A 17,921-nucleotide genomic window follows, 5' to 3' on the forward strand; every position below is an offset into this window, starting at 1 on the left:
ACGACAACGACAAATAACGAGGTCAGTGTACAAGGCCTTTCCCTTCTCACAGATCAAGTTCTCGGTCACAGTATCACATGTCTGAACTCCATACCTTTGATAGGCACAATATGGCCATAGTAGCCCTTGCACCAGAAATAACAATACCAATACAGTATCACCTGCTAGTTGCTTCTCGTTTATCCACACCAAAAGCAACTTTTCTACATCTTCCAGAATACGTGGCTGTTGCTTTGATATTTTCGTGACTCCTTTTGATACATCTAGTCCCCTTAGTTCTTCTTTAATATTGTGCAAATCGTTGACGTAGACTTCTTATAAATCTTGCGATGGCGGCCACTTTCATACCTTGTTCGTGCTTCCCAATGATTTCCTTCTTAATTTCTACCGTAATCATCTCCTTCTTCTTACCGCCTTCCTTTTCAACCCTTTTTTTCATTGGGGTCATTTTCGTAGTGTACAGTTAATAAAGAACAGTCACTATATTTGAACACAAAATAAAAAAATGCTTTACGCACATACACGTGGTCACAATGCTAGCACGAATGTTCACTACAATGTTGACTGTATACGAATGAGGTATGCCGACTGAGATCAAGCATGCGGGACGATTACCCAATCAGCATGTGATCACGTGACGCTCGGCAGACAATTTTTAGGAAATAAAGCACAATTACAAAATGAGGAGGCATGCTTGATACACATAAACAAAGCTGCGCGCGTGTAGCAACTGAATAAACAACACCGTAAAGGCAGAGATACATTATTAACACCTCACATTTTACTAAAGCACATTTCAAGGGATTACTACCATAAAACAAAAACAATTTCCAGTTGCATTTCTGCTAGTGGAATCTGTTATAAACTGGTAGCAAACTCGATCTAATTGCATTTGCGATTATACTGATAGCTGGAATTGTGTCGGTTTTTACGTTATTATGGTGAAATGTGTTTCCCCTTCACTGATATGAAAAACATAAATACATTTTCAGAATCTTCTCTTCGTTCCTATTGTGTTGCATTCGGTTGGGGTGATTCTGCGTTCGACTTCCATTTCCTGTAAACACAAAGGCGAATCGTGCATAAGCGAATTCGGTTCGTGTTATATACTACATCGTTCCCCTGTTTATAAATCGCGTATGATCGAATTCGTGTAGCGTAAACACGTGTTATACGAGGACTGACTGTACTCATATTGCAAGACCTCACTTGTTTATCAAGTTAAAATTTATTAAAAATTTTTGCTCGTCTTGCAAAACACTCGCAGACCAAGTTACTCGCAATCCAAGGTACCACTGTACTTGATTTCACCTAGTTTCTGCTTTTTTGTGTTCATGTTGCAGTTTTTTTTTTTTTTTTTGGTGGTATTTTGATGGTATTTTGGTGGCATAATTTCTGCACACATTCAGATAAGTAGCTTCATTGCGTGTTTGACTGGCTTATGAAATGTTGTTTGTCTGTCATAATGTCTCAGGAGAAATCTGAAGAATATGGGGTTCAGGGATGTGGAAAACAAGGTGCAGGGGACTTCAGAGACTGCTGGGAGTCATTGTGGAACAATTAAATACATGGGCTGTGTTAGGGTAGCTAAGAATAGGAATAGGTGCATGTATACTTGTGTGTTCACAATGCTAGGAGTTTGCTAAATAAATATGATGAATTTGATGTGTTGGTCAAAACATCAAAGGCAGATATTGTTGAGATATCAGAGACGTGGTGTCACACAGATATAAGGAATGCAGAAATGTAATTTGTGGAGTACAATGTGTACAGGAAGGATAGGAAGGGAGGAGGGTTATGCTAATAGTTAAGAAACACTTAAAATCTAAGGAAGTGCATCCAATTGATGTTGGTGGACAATGAAGTGTCGAGTCAGTTTGGTGTGACATAAGCATGGGGACAGCAAAATTGAGATTAGGAGTGTGTTATAGGCCTAATGACTCTGATGAGTATAATAAACAACTGTACAGAAAAATAGAATAGGCCAGTAAATCAGATTGTCTTATAATGGAGGATTTTAATTTTCCAGATATTGACTGGAATTTGTGTGGTGGTTACTTGCACACTAGCAAGGCTTTTGTGGATTTATTGGATGATTGTTTTCTACAGCAGCATGTTCTCAAGGCAACTAGAGGGAGTAATATTCTTGATCTGATTATCAGTAGTGATTCTTCATGCATTAAGAATCTGCAGATAAAGGAACCATTACGTGGCAGTGATCAGAGTGTGCTGAAGTTGGATTTTCTCAAAGAGGTAACTACCATCAGGGGTAAAGGGAAGGGTTTTTGCTTTCGTAAAAGTGACTATGGTGATCTGAGACTGTTTTTAAATTCTGTACAGTGGGGCCGACTGATGTGTTACCAACAGCAAATTCAAAATGGGAAGCATTCAAAGAATTAATCTTGGAAGCTACTAGGCTTTTCATATACAAACTAAGAAATATTGTTTAAAGTTTAGGCCTAAGTGGATGTGGCAGAGAAGAAAATTGTGTGGGGTATGTATAAATTCACAGGCCACATGGAAGCCTATGATAGATATAAGCTGGTCTGTAACCAAGTCACAAAGGAGGTTAGGCAGGCATAGGATGCAAAGAAAAAGAGCCAAGAGCTCTTTACTTATGTAAATTATAGAAGGAAGGGAATGAATCAGATTGGTCCAATGGTTCAATTTTGATGATCCTGCTCAGGTAGCTAACAAACTAAATGAGTATTTTGCATCTACATTCACACATGAAGTTATTCAGGAATGGGAATGCCAGAGGTGTATCAAACTCTGGCAGTGAGCTAGATGATTTTGTAATGACTGAGAGCAAAGTGGAGGAGAAATTTTTGAAGATAAACATAAGAAAGGCACCTGGGGTGGATGGGATTTATCCAGTTATATTACAGGAGGCAGCAAAGGAAGTAAGCAAACTCTTAGTCATAATTAGAGCTTCCTTTGACTCTGAGGAGGTACCCATGGACTGCAGATGTGCAAATGTGGCCCCAATTCACAAAGGAGGATCAAAGGGTGACACAAGTAATTACAGACCTGTTAGTTTAACTTCTTTTCCAAGAAAATTAATGGAGCCACTGGTTAAACATGCACTGCAAAATCATCTAGACAAGACTTCAGTTATAGCTCGGACACAGCATGGGTTTGTTAAGGGGAAGTTTTGTCTGACCAATTTGATTGGATACTATGATGTGGTCACAAGGGAACTGGATGCAAAGAATAATTTTGATACCATATATTTGGATTTTAGAAAGGCTTTTGATACTGCTACACAAATTGAAGCAGCGTGGGATTGAAGGCAAATTGCTGATATGGATAATGGGATGATTGAGTGGGAGAAGACGGAGTGGTAATCAATGGACACTGCTCTTCTTGGGCTAATGTTATTAGTGTAGTCCCCCAGAGTTCAGTGTTGGGTCCATTGTTGTTCTCGGTATTTATTAATGATATTGATGATGGTATATCAGGCTTAATGTCTAAGTTTGCTGACGATACGAAGGTTGGCAGGATTGTTAATGACACTAATGACAGTACACTACTACAACAGGATCTAGAAAAGTTGAGCAGATGGGCCGAGAATTGGCAACTGAAGTTTAACATTGACAAACGTAAATGAATGAAACATATGGGAAGCAGTAACCCCAGAGTAATGTATAAAATGTGTGTACTACACTGACAGTGCTAGAGAACGAAAAGGATCTGGGGCTAATTGTGCAGTCAGATATGAAGTTTTCCCAGCAGTGCAGATGGTCTGCAAGAATAGCTCATGGTGTTCTGTCAATGATATACAAGAATTTTTCTAGCAGGGATAAGGAGGTGATTATCCCCTTGTATAAGGCAGTGGTCAGGCCACACCTTGAGTACTGTATACAAGTCGGGAGGCCTCATTTTAAGAAGGATGGAGAACTGCTGGAATGAGTACTGAGCAGGGCAACAAGATTAGTGAATGGAACAAAGGGTTGCTCTTACAAAGGAAGGCTTAAGTTTTTCTAATTACATTGGCTGGAGACCAGGCACCTGCGAGGTGATCTGATTGAGGTTTATAAGGCCTTGAATGGTTTTCGCATATTGATGGGATTCTTCCTCTTGCTCAGAATAATCGCCCGAGAGGGCATAAATTCAAATTGAGGAAAGACAGTTGTAGGATAGATATGTGGAATTTTTGCCTTTAGCTAGTGGGTGGTTGATTGTTGGAACAAACTTCCATCTGTCATTGTAGAAGTTGATAGCTTAAATAGATTCAATGCAGAACTAGCAAACATTTGGAGCAAGTGGATGGATAAATGAGAAGGTTTTTTTTTTTTTTTTTTTTTTGGCTGATGTTTTGATTAAGCTTGCTTTGATTCTACTTTTAAATGTTTTAGAATCAAAACATTCTAATTTAGAATGTTTTGATTCTAAATTACAGTCGAACTTGGTTATAACAAGCTCGGAAATAATGAGATCACGGCTGTAACGAGCAAAAAGCCACGATGATTTTAATTTATGCGTATTCCCATACAGTTGCTCACTGTTATTTTGAGCATGCTACACGGATATACCTAACAAATTTTGCTTGGGTAGTCGAAAAAAACCCAATTCTTGGAATAGACGAAAATGTAAAGGGTAACTTAGCTTTATCAGATTAGTGGCTGGTTCATGACCTTGTCCTTCTTTGGACAGGGACTATACAATAGTGCATTGGCATTGGGCTTGTCACATTACCCTATTTACAAATTGTCTTGTATTTATGGAACCATAAATTTATTTAGGGACTTCTAAGAACTTTATATGCATTTCACAACTTCTAAGAACGTATGCATTTCGGGACTTCTAAGAACATATGCATTTTGGGCTTCTATGAACTTTGTATGTAGATCACTTTACTATCATTTTAAAGTAAAATCAGTTAGAAATGAACCCTTCCTTCGGAAACATGTCTACTAACAAAAAAAAAGTGTCTCCTGATTCATGAAAAAGTCGAAATTATTCATGAGTGAGAATGCAGTACAAAAAATGTTGAAGTTTGTAAAAAGTTTTCTTAGTCCTCTTCAAGTGTATCGACATTGTGGAAGAATAAAGATGTTTACATATCGGCACTGGAAAAGAACATAACCGAAAAAAAAAATTGGAAAGTGCGAGATTACAAATGCTGATGAAGCATTGCTTCAATGGTTCATCACACAAAGAAATGCTGGATTTTCAATAGACGGTCTGATTGTGAAGGCTCCAGTGGGAAAAAACTTTTGCTAAACAATTTGGATGCAACAATTTTGTGTTTAACAATGGTTGACTGGATCAATTTAAAAATCGACATAACATCGTTTATGCAAAAGTTAGTGGAGAATCTCCATCTGCAGATCCAGTAATGGCAAATGAATGGATTGACCATGTTCGGGTAGAAATCAGGAAAGATTTCAATGATGAAGACATCTGCAATGCCTACTAAACACGACTTTTTTATAATTTGACACCTGACAGTACATTGAATGTGTTGGTGGAAAATAATCAAAGGCTCGCTTGTGGTGCTCATATGTGCAAATATGACAGGAACTGATAAAAAAAAAAAAAAAATCGGAAAATTGTTAAAACCTCTGTGTTTCGAAAACGTAAGGAAACTTCCTGTGTAAGAACATTGCAAACGAGAAAGCTTGGACGACTTCGGGTATTTTTGGCAATACGTAAATGATTGGAATAAGGAGCTATTCAAAAAGAAGATAAATATTTTACTGTTACAGGTGACCCCCGCTTAACGCTGATAATTCATTCCCGAAAAACAGAGTGCTAAGTGAATCCGTGCTAAGCGAGTGCCGCATTCCCATAAAGTAACATATGTATTTGTGAGTTACGGTCGGTGCCATAGGATATTTCCTAATCAATAATAAACGGTAGTGAAAAGATGCACAGACGTCAGTCAAAATATTTAATATTCAAATATTTGTACATATAAAATATTCTGCATTACATATGTATATAATTATGTGGTAACTACTTATGTATCAAAATTAAACTTAAAATTACAATTAAAATCATGAATTTAATTGATCTAAATTGATTTAATTTAATTGATGAATTTAATCAAGAAAAATGTGTCGATTTTGGGTTGAACTTTGGCCCTCTTCCAAATAAACTAAAAGGGGTATTAATTTTAAATCCCCCCGCAGCATTAAAGTCAACAGATCCCGACAACCCAACAATAAAGTCAAGAGATCCTTCACCGCTTTGTAGTAGTAGTAGTAGTAGTGGCACATGATGCAAGAAAGCAAGTATAGGAGCTTATGCAGCATCAGACAAAAAAAAAAAAAAAAAAAATCACACCATTCCCTCCAAATGCCTGTCCAGTTCCTCCTTAAATTTATTTAACCTATCAACTTCCACAACGACAGATGGAAGTTTGTTCCAGCAATTAACCACCCGCTGGCTAAAGGCAAATTTCCTCACATCTATTCTACATCTGTCCTTTCTTAATTTGAACTTATGTCCCCGTAGGTTCGTAATCTGAACAAGTGGAAGGATCCCATCAGAATTCAGTGTGCTCAACCCATTCAAGGCCTTATAGACCTCAATCAGATCACCGCGCAGGTGCTAGTCTCCAGCCACTGCAATTTGCAGAACTTAAGCCTCTCTTGGTAAGAGAATCCCTTCATTCCCCTCACCAATTGTGTTGCTCTTCTCTGTACACGCTCAAGCAAATCTACATCCTTCCTAAAATGAGGCCTCCAGACCTGTACGCAGTACTCAAGGCGTGGCCTGACCATTGCCTTATACAGAGGGACAATCACCTCCTTTTCCCTGCTAGCAAAATTCCTATATATCATTGACAAAACCCCATGACTCGCCCTAGCAGCCTGTCTGCACTGCTCAGAAAACTTCATATCTGACTGCACAATTACTCCCAGGTCTTTTTCATTTTCTACCACCTTAAGTGTAGTACCGCACAGTTGGTACGTTTCTCTGGGGTTACTTCTACCCATATGCAGTACTTTGCATTTGTCAAGGTTAAGCTTCAGTTGAAACTTCTTAGCCCATCTGCCCAAATTTTCTAGATCCTGTTGCAGTAGCACACTGCCATTACTGTCATTAACAACCCTGCCAACCTTTGTGTCATCTGCAAACTTCGACATTAAGCCTGATATACCTTCATCAATATCATTGATAAATACACAAAACAACAGTGGACCCAACACCGAACCCTGTGGGACTCCACTAATAACATTAGTCCACGAAGAGCAGCACCCATTGATTACCACCCTCTGTCTTCTCCCACTTAACCATCCTTTTATCCATTGTAGCAACTTACCCTTAATACCATTCTGCTCCAATTTGTACAGCAGTCTTCCATGCGCAACAGTGTCAAAAGCTTTCCTGAAATCCAAGTATATGATATCAAAATTATTTTTTGCATCCGGTTCCTTTGTGACCACATCATAATAACCAATCAAATTTGTCAGACAAGACTTTCCCTTAACAAACCCATGCTGTGTTTGAATTATTGCTGCAGTCTTGTCTAGATGATCCTGCAATGCATCTTTAACCAGTGACTCCATTATTTTACCCGGAACAGAAGTTAAACTAACTGGTCTGTAATTACTCGTGTCACCCTTTGATCCACCTTTGTGAATTGGGGACACATTTGCACATCTCCAGTCCGTGGGAACCTCCCCTGAGTCCAAGGATGCTCTCATAATTATGGCTAAGGGTTTGCTTAGTTGCTTTTCCGCCTCCTTTAAAATAACTGGATAGATCCCATCCACCCCAGGTGCCTTTCTTATGTTTAACTTCAACAATTTCTCCTCCACTTTGCTCTCAGTTATTACAAAATCATTAAGCACACTGCTACAATTTGATAACCTTCTTCCATTTTCAAACTGTAATAATTCCTCACATGTGAATGTAGATGCAAAATACTCATTCAGTTTGTTTGCTATCTGAGCAGGATCATCAACAGTCGAACCATCGATGTCAAGTGGACCAATCATATTCATCCCCTTCCTTTTAGAGTTTATATAAGTAAAGAAATCCTTGCTGGAGAAATCCCTGCCATGTTTTTTTCTTCTTTCAATATGAAACTGTTTTTCTTAGCATCTTTTGCCAAAGATTTCTCGTAATCCGCCTTCGCCTGCCGAACCTCCTTTGTGACCTGATTACAGACTTGCTTATATCTGCCACAGGCTTCTGCGTCACCTGATAATTTATATGCATCCCATGCATTTTTCTTCTCTGTCACGAGTCTCATTAGTTCATTTGATAACCATTTAGGCCTAAACCTTGAACGATATTTCTTAATCGGTATATAAAGTCTAGTAGCTTCCACGATTAATTCCTTGATTGCTTCCCACTTAGAATTTACTGTTTGTAACATCGTCAGTTGATCCCACTGTACAGAATTTAAAAACTGTCTGAGACCACTGTACTCCCCTTTACGGAAGCAAAAACCCTTTCCTTTACTCCTGACGGTAGTTACCTCTTTGAGTAAATCCCACTTCAGCACACTGTGATCACTGCCACCTAGTGGTTCCTTTATCTGCAAATTCTTAATACACGAATGATCACTGCTGATAACCAGATCAAGAGTGTTACTTTCTCTGGTTGCCTCTCGCACATGCTGCTGCAGAAAACAATCATCCAATAAATCCACAAAACCTGCCATGTTTTTTTCTTCTTTCAATATGAAACTATTAGGCATTCGTTTCCACAAAAGTCCTGCTTCATCTATGTTAAAAACTTGTTGAGAAGTATAACACATAATATCCCTCTTCAAAAATTTTAACAAGTTCTTTTTTGAAAGTTTCGGCTACTGCACTTGCGGCTTCTCCCTGGATTTTAAATCTATTCAACCAGCCCTTACTAGTTTTAAATGTTCCAATTTTTTTTTTTTTTAGTTGAGTTTTCTTCAGATCATCATATAGGCTAATCTCTATCTTTTTTATTATTTATAATATTTAACTTAACTGAATTCTGCATTGGATATTATCTTCAGTAAAATTAGTTAGTCTTTCCATTTCAATACTAATAGCCGGCCTTCTCCTAATTGCTTGCAGTGGATCAGCTGTCTTTCCCGCTGCTAAAATTAATTCTTTATTTTTTTATAATTGTTCTTACAGTTAAACTTGCAAGTCGTAAATTATGGCACACACCTGCTTGTCTTTGACCGGAATCGATTCGCTTCAAAACGTCTAATTTAATTTTCAAATTCAGTCTTTTTCTTACATTTATAGTCTTCGTACTGCGCTCAGACGTTGCTTTTTCATTCTTATTGGCCATTATTAACTCTTCGAAAATGGAACTGCGTTGGTTGCATTAATTATGATACAATGTTCAAGTAAACTGTCCGTTTCGCACCATGTCTAATACTGTACTGAGTGATGACTAGACTTCGGATAAATGAATATAATGCAAATATTACAAGCAATATACTTGATCATTTTTTAAAATGTTGATCTCGGAACTACGTAACAAGTCACTGTACTGCAATTAAATTAGCGCGAGAGAGAATTTCACTGAGTGTGGGAATATTTCTCAGGTCGGCGTGGGAAACATTTTAACCGTATTTTTATATTCATTTTCAAGCTATCGACTCCATCAAATGAAACGATTTCATTAAATATGCCAAAAATGCAATCTGTAAAAGAGCGTTATAGTGATCTGTGACAGTGTTATAGTCAGATACGGGTTATAATATAAGAACAGCGTTATAGCGAATCAGCGTAAAGCGAACCGCGTTATAACGGGTGCCTGTTGTAGTTGATAACTGTCCTGTACATCCCCCAGATTCAAAATTTGTTCAACATTAAGCTGGTCTTTCTGCCTCCCATTGCTACATCAGTTTTACAACCAATGGACATAAGTGTAATCAAGAGTTTTGAAAGGATTTTATAAAAGATTTCTAGTTCTACATCTGATCAGTCAAAGAGAATCGAGTCTATATCGACATTGGATGCTATAAATTTATTGAATGATGTGTGGAACAACATTACTTTGACAAGCATATCGAATTACTTCAAGAAATCGAAATTAAATTCAAATGATGTTTCAATTGTAGATGAAGAAGATGGAAACGAAGAAAACAACATACCATTATCCGAATGGTTGCTACGTAATAATGTTGTAGGTTTTAATATAGGTAACATCGATGAATTTGTGTGAGTCTGACAACTTATTAACTAGTGGTCTTCCTACAGAGTGACATTGTAGATGCTGTCCTCAACAAAGACGATGGTAAAGAGGATGATTGTAATGATATGATGACAACTGAAAGTGAATTAAAATCAGTGCTGACAATCTCACAAGCTCAAGGTGTAATTGTCACATTAGTCAATTTTTTTGAAGGAACTGAGGCAAGTAATGAGACTTTTAATGCGTTGAGTGTTTTATGGAGAAACTTAAGAAATATGAAAGAGAAATCTTTAAAACAAACATCAATTTTAAGATTCATAAATAAAGACTAATTGAAATCGTGTTTATTATTAAATACTAGTGTTTTTAATTACAGAGAAATAAATTGTGTTTACTGTTAAGTATGGTTTTAAAATTACAGACAAATAAATTGTATTTAATATTAAGTGTATTGCAATTTCTACAAGCATATTAATGCAAATAATATGTAGGTATGTACTTATATTATTTTTTTCTCTCTAATATTTCTTTTGTTTTTTTAATCCATCTTTTTATCAAGTTATTGAGGATTTAAAAAATAAGAGGTAGATTTAACTCATCACTGATATAAAATGTTCATTGTTTAATGGCCCCAAGGGTTTCCCCATCTCTGCTCTCCCTGATATAGCTAGTAACGGTTATAACGAGGTAATTTTGTTGGTCCCTTGATGCTCGAAATATCCAAGTTCGACTGTATTTGGACATTGATTCCTGATTTTAACTAAATTTTTGCCTAATTTCATGGCCACTACTACTGCTATTATTTAAAAAAAAAAAAATATATATATATATATATTATGAAATAATAGTGGAAAGGAAGGAAAAGTAGGAGAAGTGTAACCAGATCAGATTACTGCTATCAAATTATTGATTTAACATTATGTCAGTCTGTAAATATATATATACAGTAGACTGTCAAAATAATGGCACCCCAAATAACAGAACATTCTAGCTAATGGCACATTGAGATCAGATGTTTACATACAGGGCAAATGTCTTGCAATGCCGGAAAAAGAAAACGGCAAGTCACATGATTACTGCATTTGTTTACGTTCGCCATTTTGAAAGTGAATTCTGTACTGATATCAAGGATTATCCTGCTGTTTAACATTTATTTTAAATTAAAAACCCCTCACTATACTTATAAAGTTAATAAACCTCACACAGAGAAGAACAACATTAAAGCTTAGTGACAAACTTGATATAGTCAAAACTATTATATTAGGGTCACCCAGAAAGTTAATTCATATACCCATGTGTATTGTCTATCTACAGAATTGTGTGCGTCAATTTGCCTCCTTTACTGGATGAAAACCCAAGTTTCTTGGGGGGGGGGGAACTTGCTATCCACACCTGAGAGCAACTAACTCAGCCACGGAGTGAAAAAAGCCCATAAAAGTTCCTCGCATCATCGATGTAATTCGAACCTGGCCTTTTCACCGGTATGGGAAGGACAGTGATGATACCACTGTGCTACCGCATAGACTAAACTTGATATAATAGAGAAAACAGAATGGGGCTTAAGCAGGAGTGTATTAATGGCAGAAATTGGATCGTCAACATGTTTGTTTTTTATGTGCAGTTAATAAAATTGTATTCTTAATCTCCCTATTTCTTATTTAGCCTCATTATATCTGCATTAAATATAGTAAAAATAAATCTTTCTAGATAGCGGAAAAATTGAAATAACACGCCTTGAATTCTCGAAGGTGCTGTTATTCTGAAAGTCTGCTGTATATAACATGCCTCCAGCCATCTGCAAAGTAGCCTATAAATAAATAAATTTTCTGTTTATACTCCGGGATGACCAAACGGTCAGAGGAGTTCGCAGGATAGACAGAATACAAGAAACAGCACCGTATTTAGCAGTCACGGCCTTGAATCCCAGTCACTCAAGACGTGTACTTATGCACCCACATGCCTGACCACTCGGCTACGGCGGCCTTATGTACTCTGTTATAGCAATGCAACACCATTTTATCCATTCAACATATTTTATCTGATTGTAACAGTTCTAGAAATGCTTGTTTTACTGCTTTTACCCATCTGACTGACCCATATATTCCCAGTCAGATTTTAAATGACAATGACAATGTGTCATCAGTTTTTAAATTTTAAAATCGATTAATATGTACTCATGAAATATACAATCTATTTTTACTCTTATACCGATTTTTGTTTATTGACAGGTATTTATATATATGCACTTTTGATGAGGTAACCTTTTTAAAGGTTACCAATCTCATCTTTTTTGAATTTTAACATTTTCATGTTGCACTATAACCTTGCTGTTTTTGCACCACAAAAAAATCAAATCAAATCAACTCTGTTATAACTGCACCATTCTGAAAACTTTGATATTACAGAAATATTATTAAACAGGTTGCTTAAATAAAAATGGGTGGAAATGTATGCTGTCCTCCAGTTATCATTTATGTGCATCATTTTGATCCGTATCAGAATTGAAAAAAAGTTGGTGGGAGGTGATTATTAACTACTGTACTGATGGAATATTCTGTTATCCTCTAATACAGTGGTTTTCAACCTTTTTTTAATAACGGCACCCCTAAGTCATTTATTTTATTTTGTGGCACCCCTACTCAATTTTCTGCCTGTTAGATCCGATTCTCTCTCTGTATATATCCGTGTGTATATATATATATATATATATAATATTAAAAAATATATAAGTTATATATTTATTACAATAATATAATTATAAAAATTACATTTCATAATACAAATTATATATATATATATATATATATATATATATATATATATATATAAATTTTATTCTTTATATAGAGGTACTAAGTATACATCAGTTATAGATCACCACAAAATTGAAAAGATACTGTACACCTTTTTATAATGAAATAAACATATAAATTAAAAAATAAAAATAAGTTTAAGTAACTTAAACCCAAATTATGTGGCACCCCTGGAATGTTGTTGTGGAACCCCGGTTGAAAACCACTTCTCCAATATTATGATATAAGAGATATGCCGTTGATAAAAAGCATAGATTGAGGAAGGCAACATAAAGAAAATGTAAATTTAGGAAGATAACACTTACTACCAAAAGGTCAGTGATGTTATGTATATTTTAATTAGTCCTTTTTATAGTTTGTGCATTTGTTTTTTTTTTATTTCTGATCATCATAGGATTTCAGTTGTAAATACTTAAACCAACCTGTAAATGAATTGGGTCATATTTTTTTTTTTTTTTTGCTTTTTCAGTGATTGGTAAAACATTATACATTAGTAATATACCTGACCTTCTCACAGCTTATTTTATGTTCAGGAAAAGGCATTAGAGGATATAGAATCCCTTTCTAATCATGAGAGCAGTGAAGAGGAAGAGAGTGAAGAAGATGAAGAGCTGGAGCTTCAGAGACAGAAACAGAGGGCAGTGTTGGATAAAGAAAAGGTTAGTTTTTATGATCTGTAAAGCATTATTTTTATTAAAAGTTTTATCGCAAACTAAAATAGGCGCCTCCGTAGCCAGGTGGGCAGGAGCAGCAGTGCGTGCACACGCTTCTTGATTAGACCGGGGTTCGAGCCCGTAACCACCGAATACGGAGGATGCAGAAAGGTCAGGGAATGACCACTGCATATTCCCGGAGCAATATGGCCTTAGTTGCTAATGCTCCTAAAAACCAAATAACAAAAAAAACAACAACAACAAACTAAAATAGCTCTGCCTGTAATATTTAATTACATGGCACAATGAGCACATGGCACAAAGAGTTACTGATCTTACAAAGTCTACATGAGATGAAGACAAATAAACAATATGGTCACAAGTACCTAAATAAATTTTCCAATAAGATTAGCTGTTTGCAAAGGAACATGATGATCATTAACTACCACGTCAATTACACTGTTTATTTCAGCATTTTTAACTGTTACACAGAATTCATGTCAATAGTCTATAAGCCTTCTACTGTTCTTTCCTCAAGTTCAAGCAGTACTAATCTTCTCTGGAATAATTTCTTGGAAAATTTTTGAAAAGCCTGAAAATCTTTAAAAACAGTTTGTAGATTAGGCACAAACTATTTTTCTGGCAGAACATCAACAACAGAGGAAAAGAATCTGATTCTAAAGAGTCATTATGATATCTAAGATTCGCTTGTCCTTATTCTTAGGATCATTAGCCAAATCCAACTCAAGATCACGAATAATAAAAGTTCCATGCCAAATATTGAAAGTCATTACTCTGTAAATCAGAAAGAGGTCAGTTGGCATTTTCCATGTGACCATCTGTAGTGCTTCAGTGGAGACAGTTCTACAAACTAGAGCCATCTTCAGGAGCATCATCCTCTGAATGAAATACAGTTTTCTTATATATATTTTTTAAAAATTAACACAGTCTATCCAAGCTGAGATACCATAAGAAACAATAGGAAGAAAAATACAGTTAAAGAAGAGATAGTGCCTACCTCTAATACCCCACTCCTTCCTAGTAATTCTTGCTATCATGTTAACAAATTTTGCAACTTTTTCAGATATAAAATTGATATGAGTGTCAAATCTAAGACCTCTGTCAATGAAGACTCCAAGATATTTAATATTCTTAACGAACATTGAACTTTCACAACCAATCTAGCACATGAAGTTCTCTATGAACAGATAGGTTTCCCCTTTAGGAATAATATTTTTGTTTTTGACCTGGATATTATTAATTTATGGAAGTCACACCAAGCATTTAGATCTTTTATTATTTCATTAGATTGTTGTTCAATTTGTAGCCGTGAAGAGCCTTCAGCTAATATTACCTGGTCATTCACATATGCAATTATATGAACATGACTATATTCCTTCTGTAACCAATCCTCTAATATCAATTTCAACATTAATGACCCAAAAACAGGTCCTTGCAGACTTCCTTGAATAGCAGATCTAGTTACTGAATTCCAACTAGACTTAAACAGTGAAAAATCTTTCCTTAAAATAAGATTCTGGGGCAGACAGCCTCACCAGGCCACTCCACTTTTCCCTGTAGAGGGTCTGGACTCTTGATTTTGGGCTATACAGTATCCTGGCCCAGGACAGCTGATCCAATCTACCATATGCTATTTTGTGGCAGCATATTTACTCAATTTTCATTCCTGTGATCACGACAGTCGGTCGAAAAGCATTGTCAGCTTCAGGAAGGAAAATCGTTTTGAATATTTTCGTTAGATTCTTTTAATTGCGTTAATTTGAATTTTAATTGTTTTGAATTGATTTTGAATTGTGTTAAATTGATTATTTAATTATTTATATTTTACTTTAATTATTTATATTTTACTTTAATGTACCGGTAAGTTGTCGGTTTTTTTCGTTTTTTCCGTTTTAATTTCTGGAGGGTATCATACGGAAGTGTTCCACGTACTATATTGAGGTAAACTCCTCTTATTAATTTACGAACAACATGAATATATTGTTCATAAGGAATAGACCACGAGAAAAATGAATATGTTGTCCATTTTCACCTAGCATATTATTGATAGTAAAAATTATTTTAATAAATAATTAAATAATTATTAGCCCTAAAAAATAAAAGTTGCACACTAACCTTTATTTTTTTAACCTCTTTGTTACAGTAGTGTTTTTTTTTTTTTTTTTATGTAAACCCCAAACACGAGAGGTATTAGAACCTATAGTACTGTGCTTGGGTTGGAGGTTGAAAAGATGACAGAAGATATTTGTTGATATTGGACTTGAACTTCTGTAGACTGTAATTTTCAGGAAATACATATGAAGGAAGGTTGTTCCAGAAAACGGCAGTTGAATGAATAAACGAGGAAGATGAAAAGTTGGTTCTGTGAGTTTGAAGTTGCACAGTAAATGGATGTTGGCTGGTGGCGGCACGTGTTCGGACTGTTTTGAAAGAGAGAGCATGAATTATAGAAGCCAATTCAGAAGAAGCCATCTTCTTGCTGATGTATTTATCACGTGCTGTGAATAACTTCATTTTGATATATACTCACTTAATATGGTTGTAATTAGGTGATCATGTAGTTCATATACATCTTAGCTTACTCATATGAAATATTATTAATCTTCATTTCTGTTTTGTTACAATCTGTAATTTATATTATTTATATCATTTCTCTATCTTTTATTTTCAGAGTAGATTTCTTAATTTTTTTGTTTTATAAACACTCCTATATTACTTAATTGTATTTTCTGATATAGGGTAATTCTTATTTTAAAGAAGGAAACTATGACCAAGCCATAGCTTGTTATACTTCAGGCATACAGAGTGATCCAACAAGTGCTTTACTTCTGACAAATAGAGCAATGGCATTTTTGAAAAAGGGACAGTAAGTTTTTACATCATTAATTTTTTTAAAGTGATTCTGTATGTTCAAGACATAAAGACATTGAATACACATTATTTATTTGATATTTCTGTATGATGCATGTAGATATTAATATATAATGAGAGTGATTTAAGACAGAATTAGACTTTTATTTTTACTAAAACCAGGTATAGTAGAATCTCACAAATAAAAGTTCAAGGGACCTAAATTTTAGGTTATGTAATAATGAGAACTATCAAAAATTTTAAAACTTATACTCTCCTTGGTTTTTATTTATAATTAAGCCTTTCTAACAATAATAAGAGAAACAATGAGAAAAGAAAACAATTGAAATAAACATATAATACTAATTCTAGTATCAGATAAATCAGAAAAACCAGAAATATTAAAATAAACATAAAACCATTTAACTATTTTGTAAGTTTGTGTGTAAATAAATTAAAATTTATCTTTTTTTTTTTCTTTTTTTTCCCCTCTTCTGGTCAATTTGGTTACTTTGTTTGCCACACTAAAATATTATACTTATAGCAGCATTAATTATATACAAAAAAAATAAAATGTACATTCTGTTTCATTTCTCCATGACTGCAATTATACAAAGCTTATAATCCAACTACCAATAGATGAATTTCATTACTGTATGCAGAAATTCTGAAGATGGAATGTGTAATAATTTATTATTAAATAGTGTATGATAATTTAATTTTCAAGAAATACACTGCGAGGTGCATGGGTATTTTTTTTTTTTTTTGACCATTGCGTAATACAGGGGGGATAATCACCTCCTTGTCTTCTAGCAAAATTCATATATATCTTTCACAAGACTCCACGACCTGCTCTGGCAACCCATCTATCTGCACTGCTCAGGGAGGTGCCTCCGTAGCCAGGTGAGCAGGAGCAGCAGTGCGCTTCTTGATTAGACCGGGGTTCGAACCCGTGATCACCAAATACAGAGGATGCGGAAAGGTCAGGGAATGACCACTGCATATCCCCGGAGCAATATGGCCTTAGTTGCTAATGCTCCTAAAAACCAAATAAACAAACAAACAAACTGCTCAGGGAACTTCATATCTTACTGCTCAGGGAACTTCATATCTTACTGCACAGTTACCTCCAGGTCTTTTTCATTCTCTACTTCCCTGAGTGTAGTACCACACAGTTGGTATGTTTATTTTGGGTTAATGTTACCCATAAGCAATACTTTGCATTTGTCAGTGTTAAACTTCAGTTGTCACTTCTCAGCCCATCTTCCTAACTTTTCTAGATCCTGTTGCAGAAGAATACTGTCTTAAATATCATTAACAGTCCTGCCAACCTTTGCATCATCTGCGAACTTGGATATTAAGCCTGATATACCTCCATCAATATTACTGATAAATATAGAAAACAACAATGGGCCCAACACTGAACCGTGGGGAACTCCACTAATAACATTTGTCCACGAAGAGCAGTGTCCATTAATTATCACTCTCTATCGTC

General features: G+C 35.5%; 1 protein-coding gene across 1 annotated transcript in view; it reads left to right on the forward strand.

Moving 5' to 3' along the window:
* Positions 1–17,921, forward strand: part of LOC150076582 (RNA polymerase II-associated protein 3-like) — a 91,827-nt gene that overhangs the window by 37,715 nt on the left and 36,191 nt on the right. The window contains exons 3-4 of the mRNA XM_090387121.1: positions 13,436–13,561; positions 16,315–16,442. Coding sequence (XP_090243247.1) covers positions 13,436–13,561; positions 16,315–16,442 — 254 coding nt within the window. The remainder of the gene's footprint in view (positions 1–13,435; positions 13,562–16,314; positions 16,443–17,921) is intronic.

This window comes from Mastigoproctus giganteus, chromosome 13 (assembly GCF_048544385.1).
Source record: "Mastigoproctus giganteus isolate SK-2022 chromosome 13, ASM4854438v1, whole genome shotgun sequence".
NCBI classification, from domain to species: domain Eukaryota; kingdom Metazoa; phylum Arthropoda; class Arachnida; order Uropygi; family Thelyphonidae; genus Mastigoproctus; species Mastigoproctus giganteus.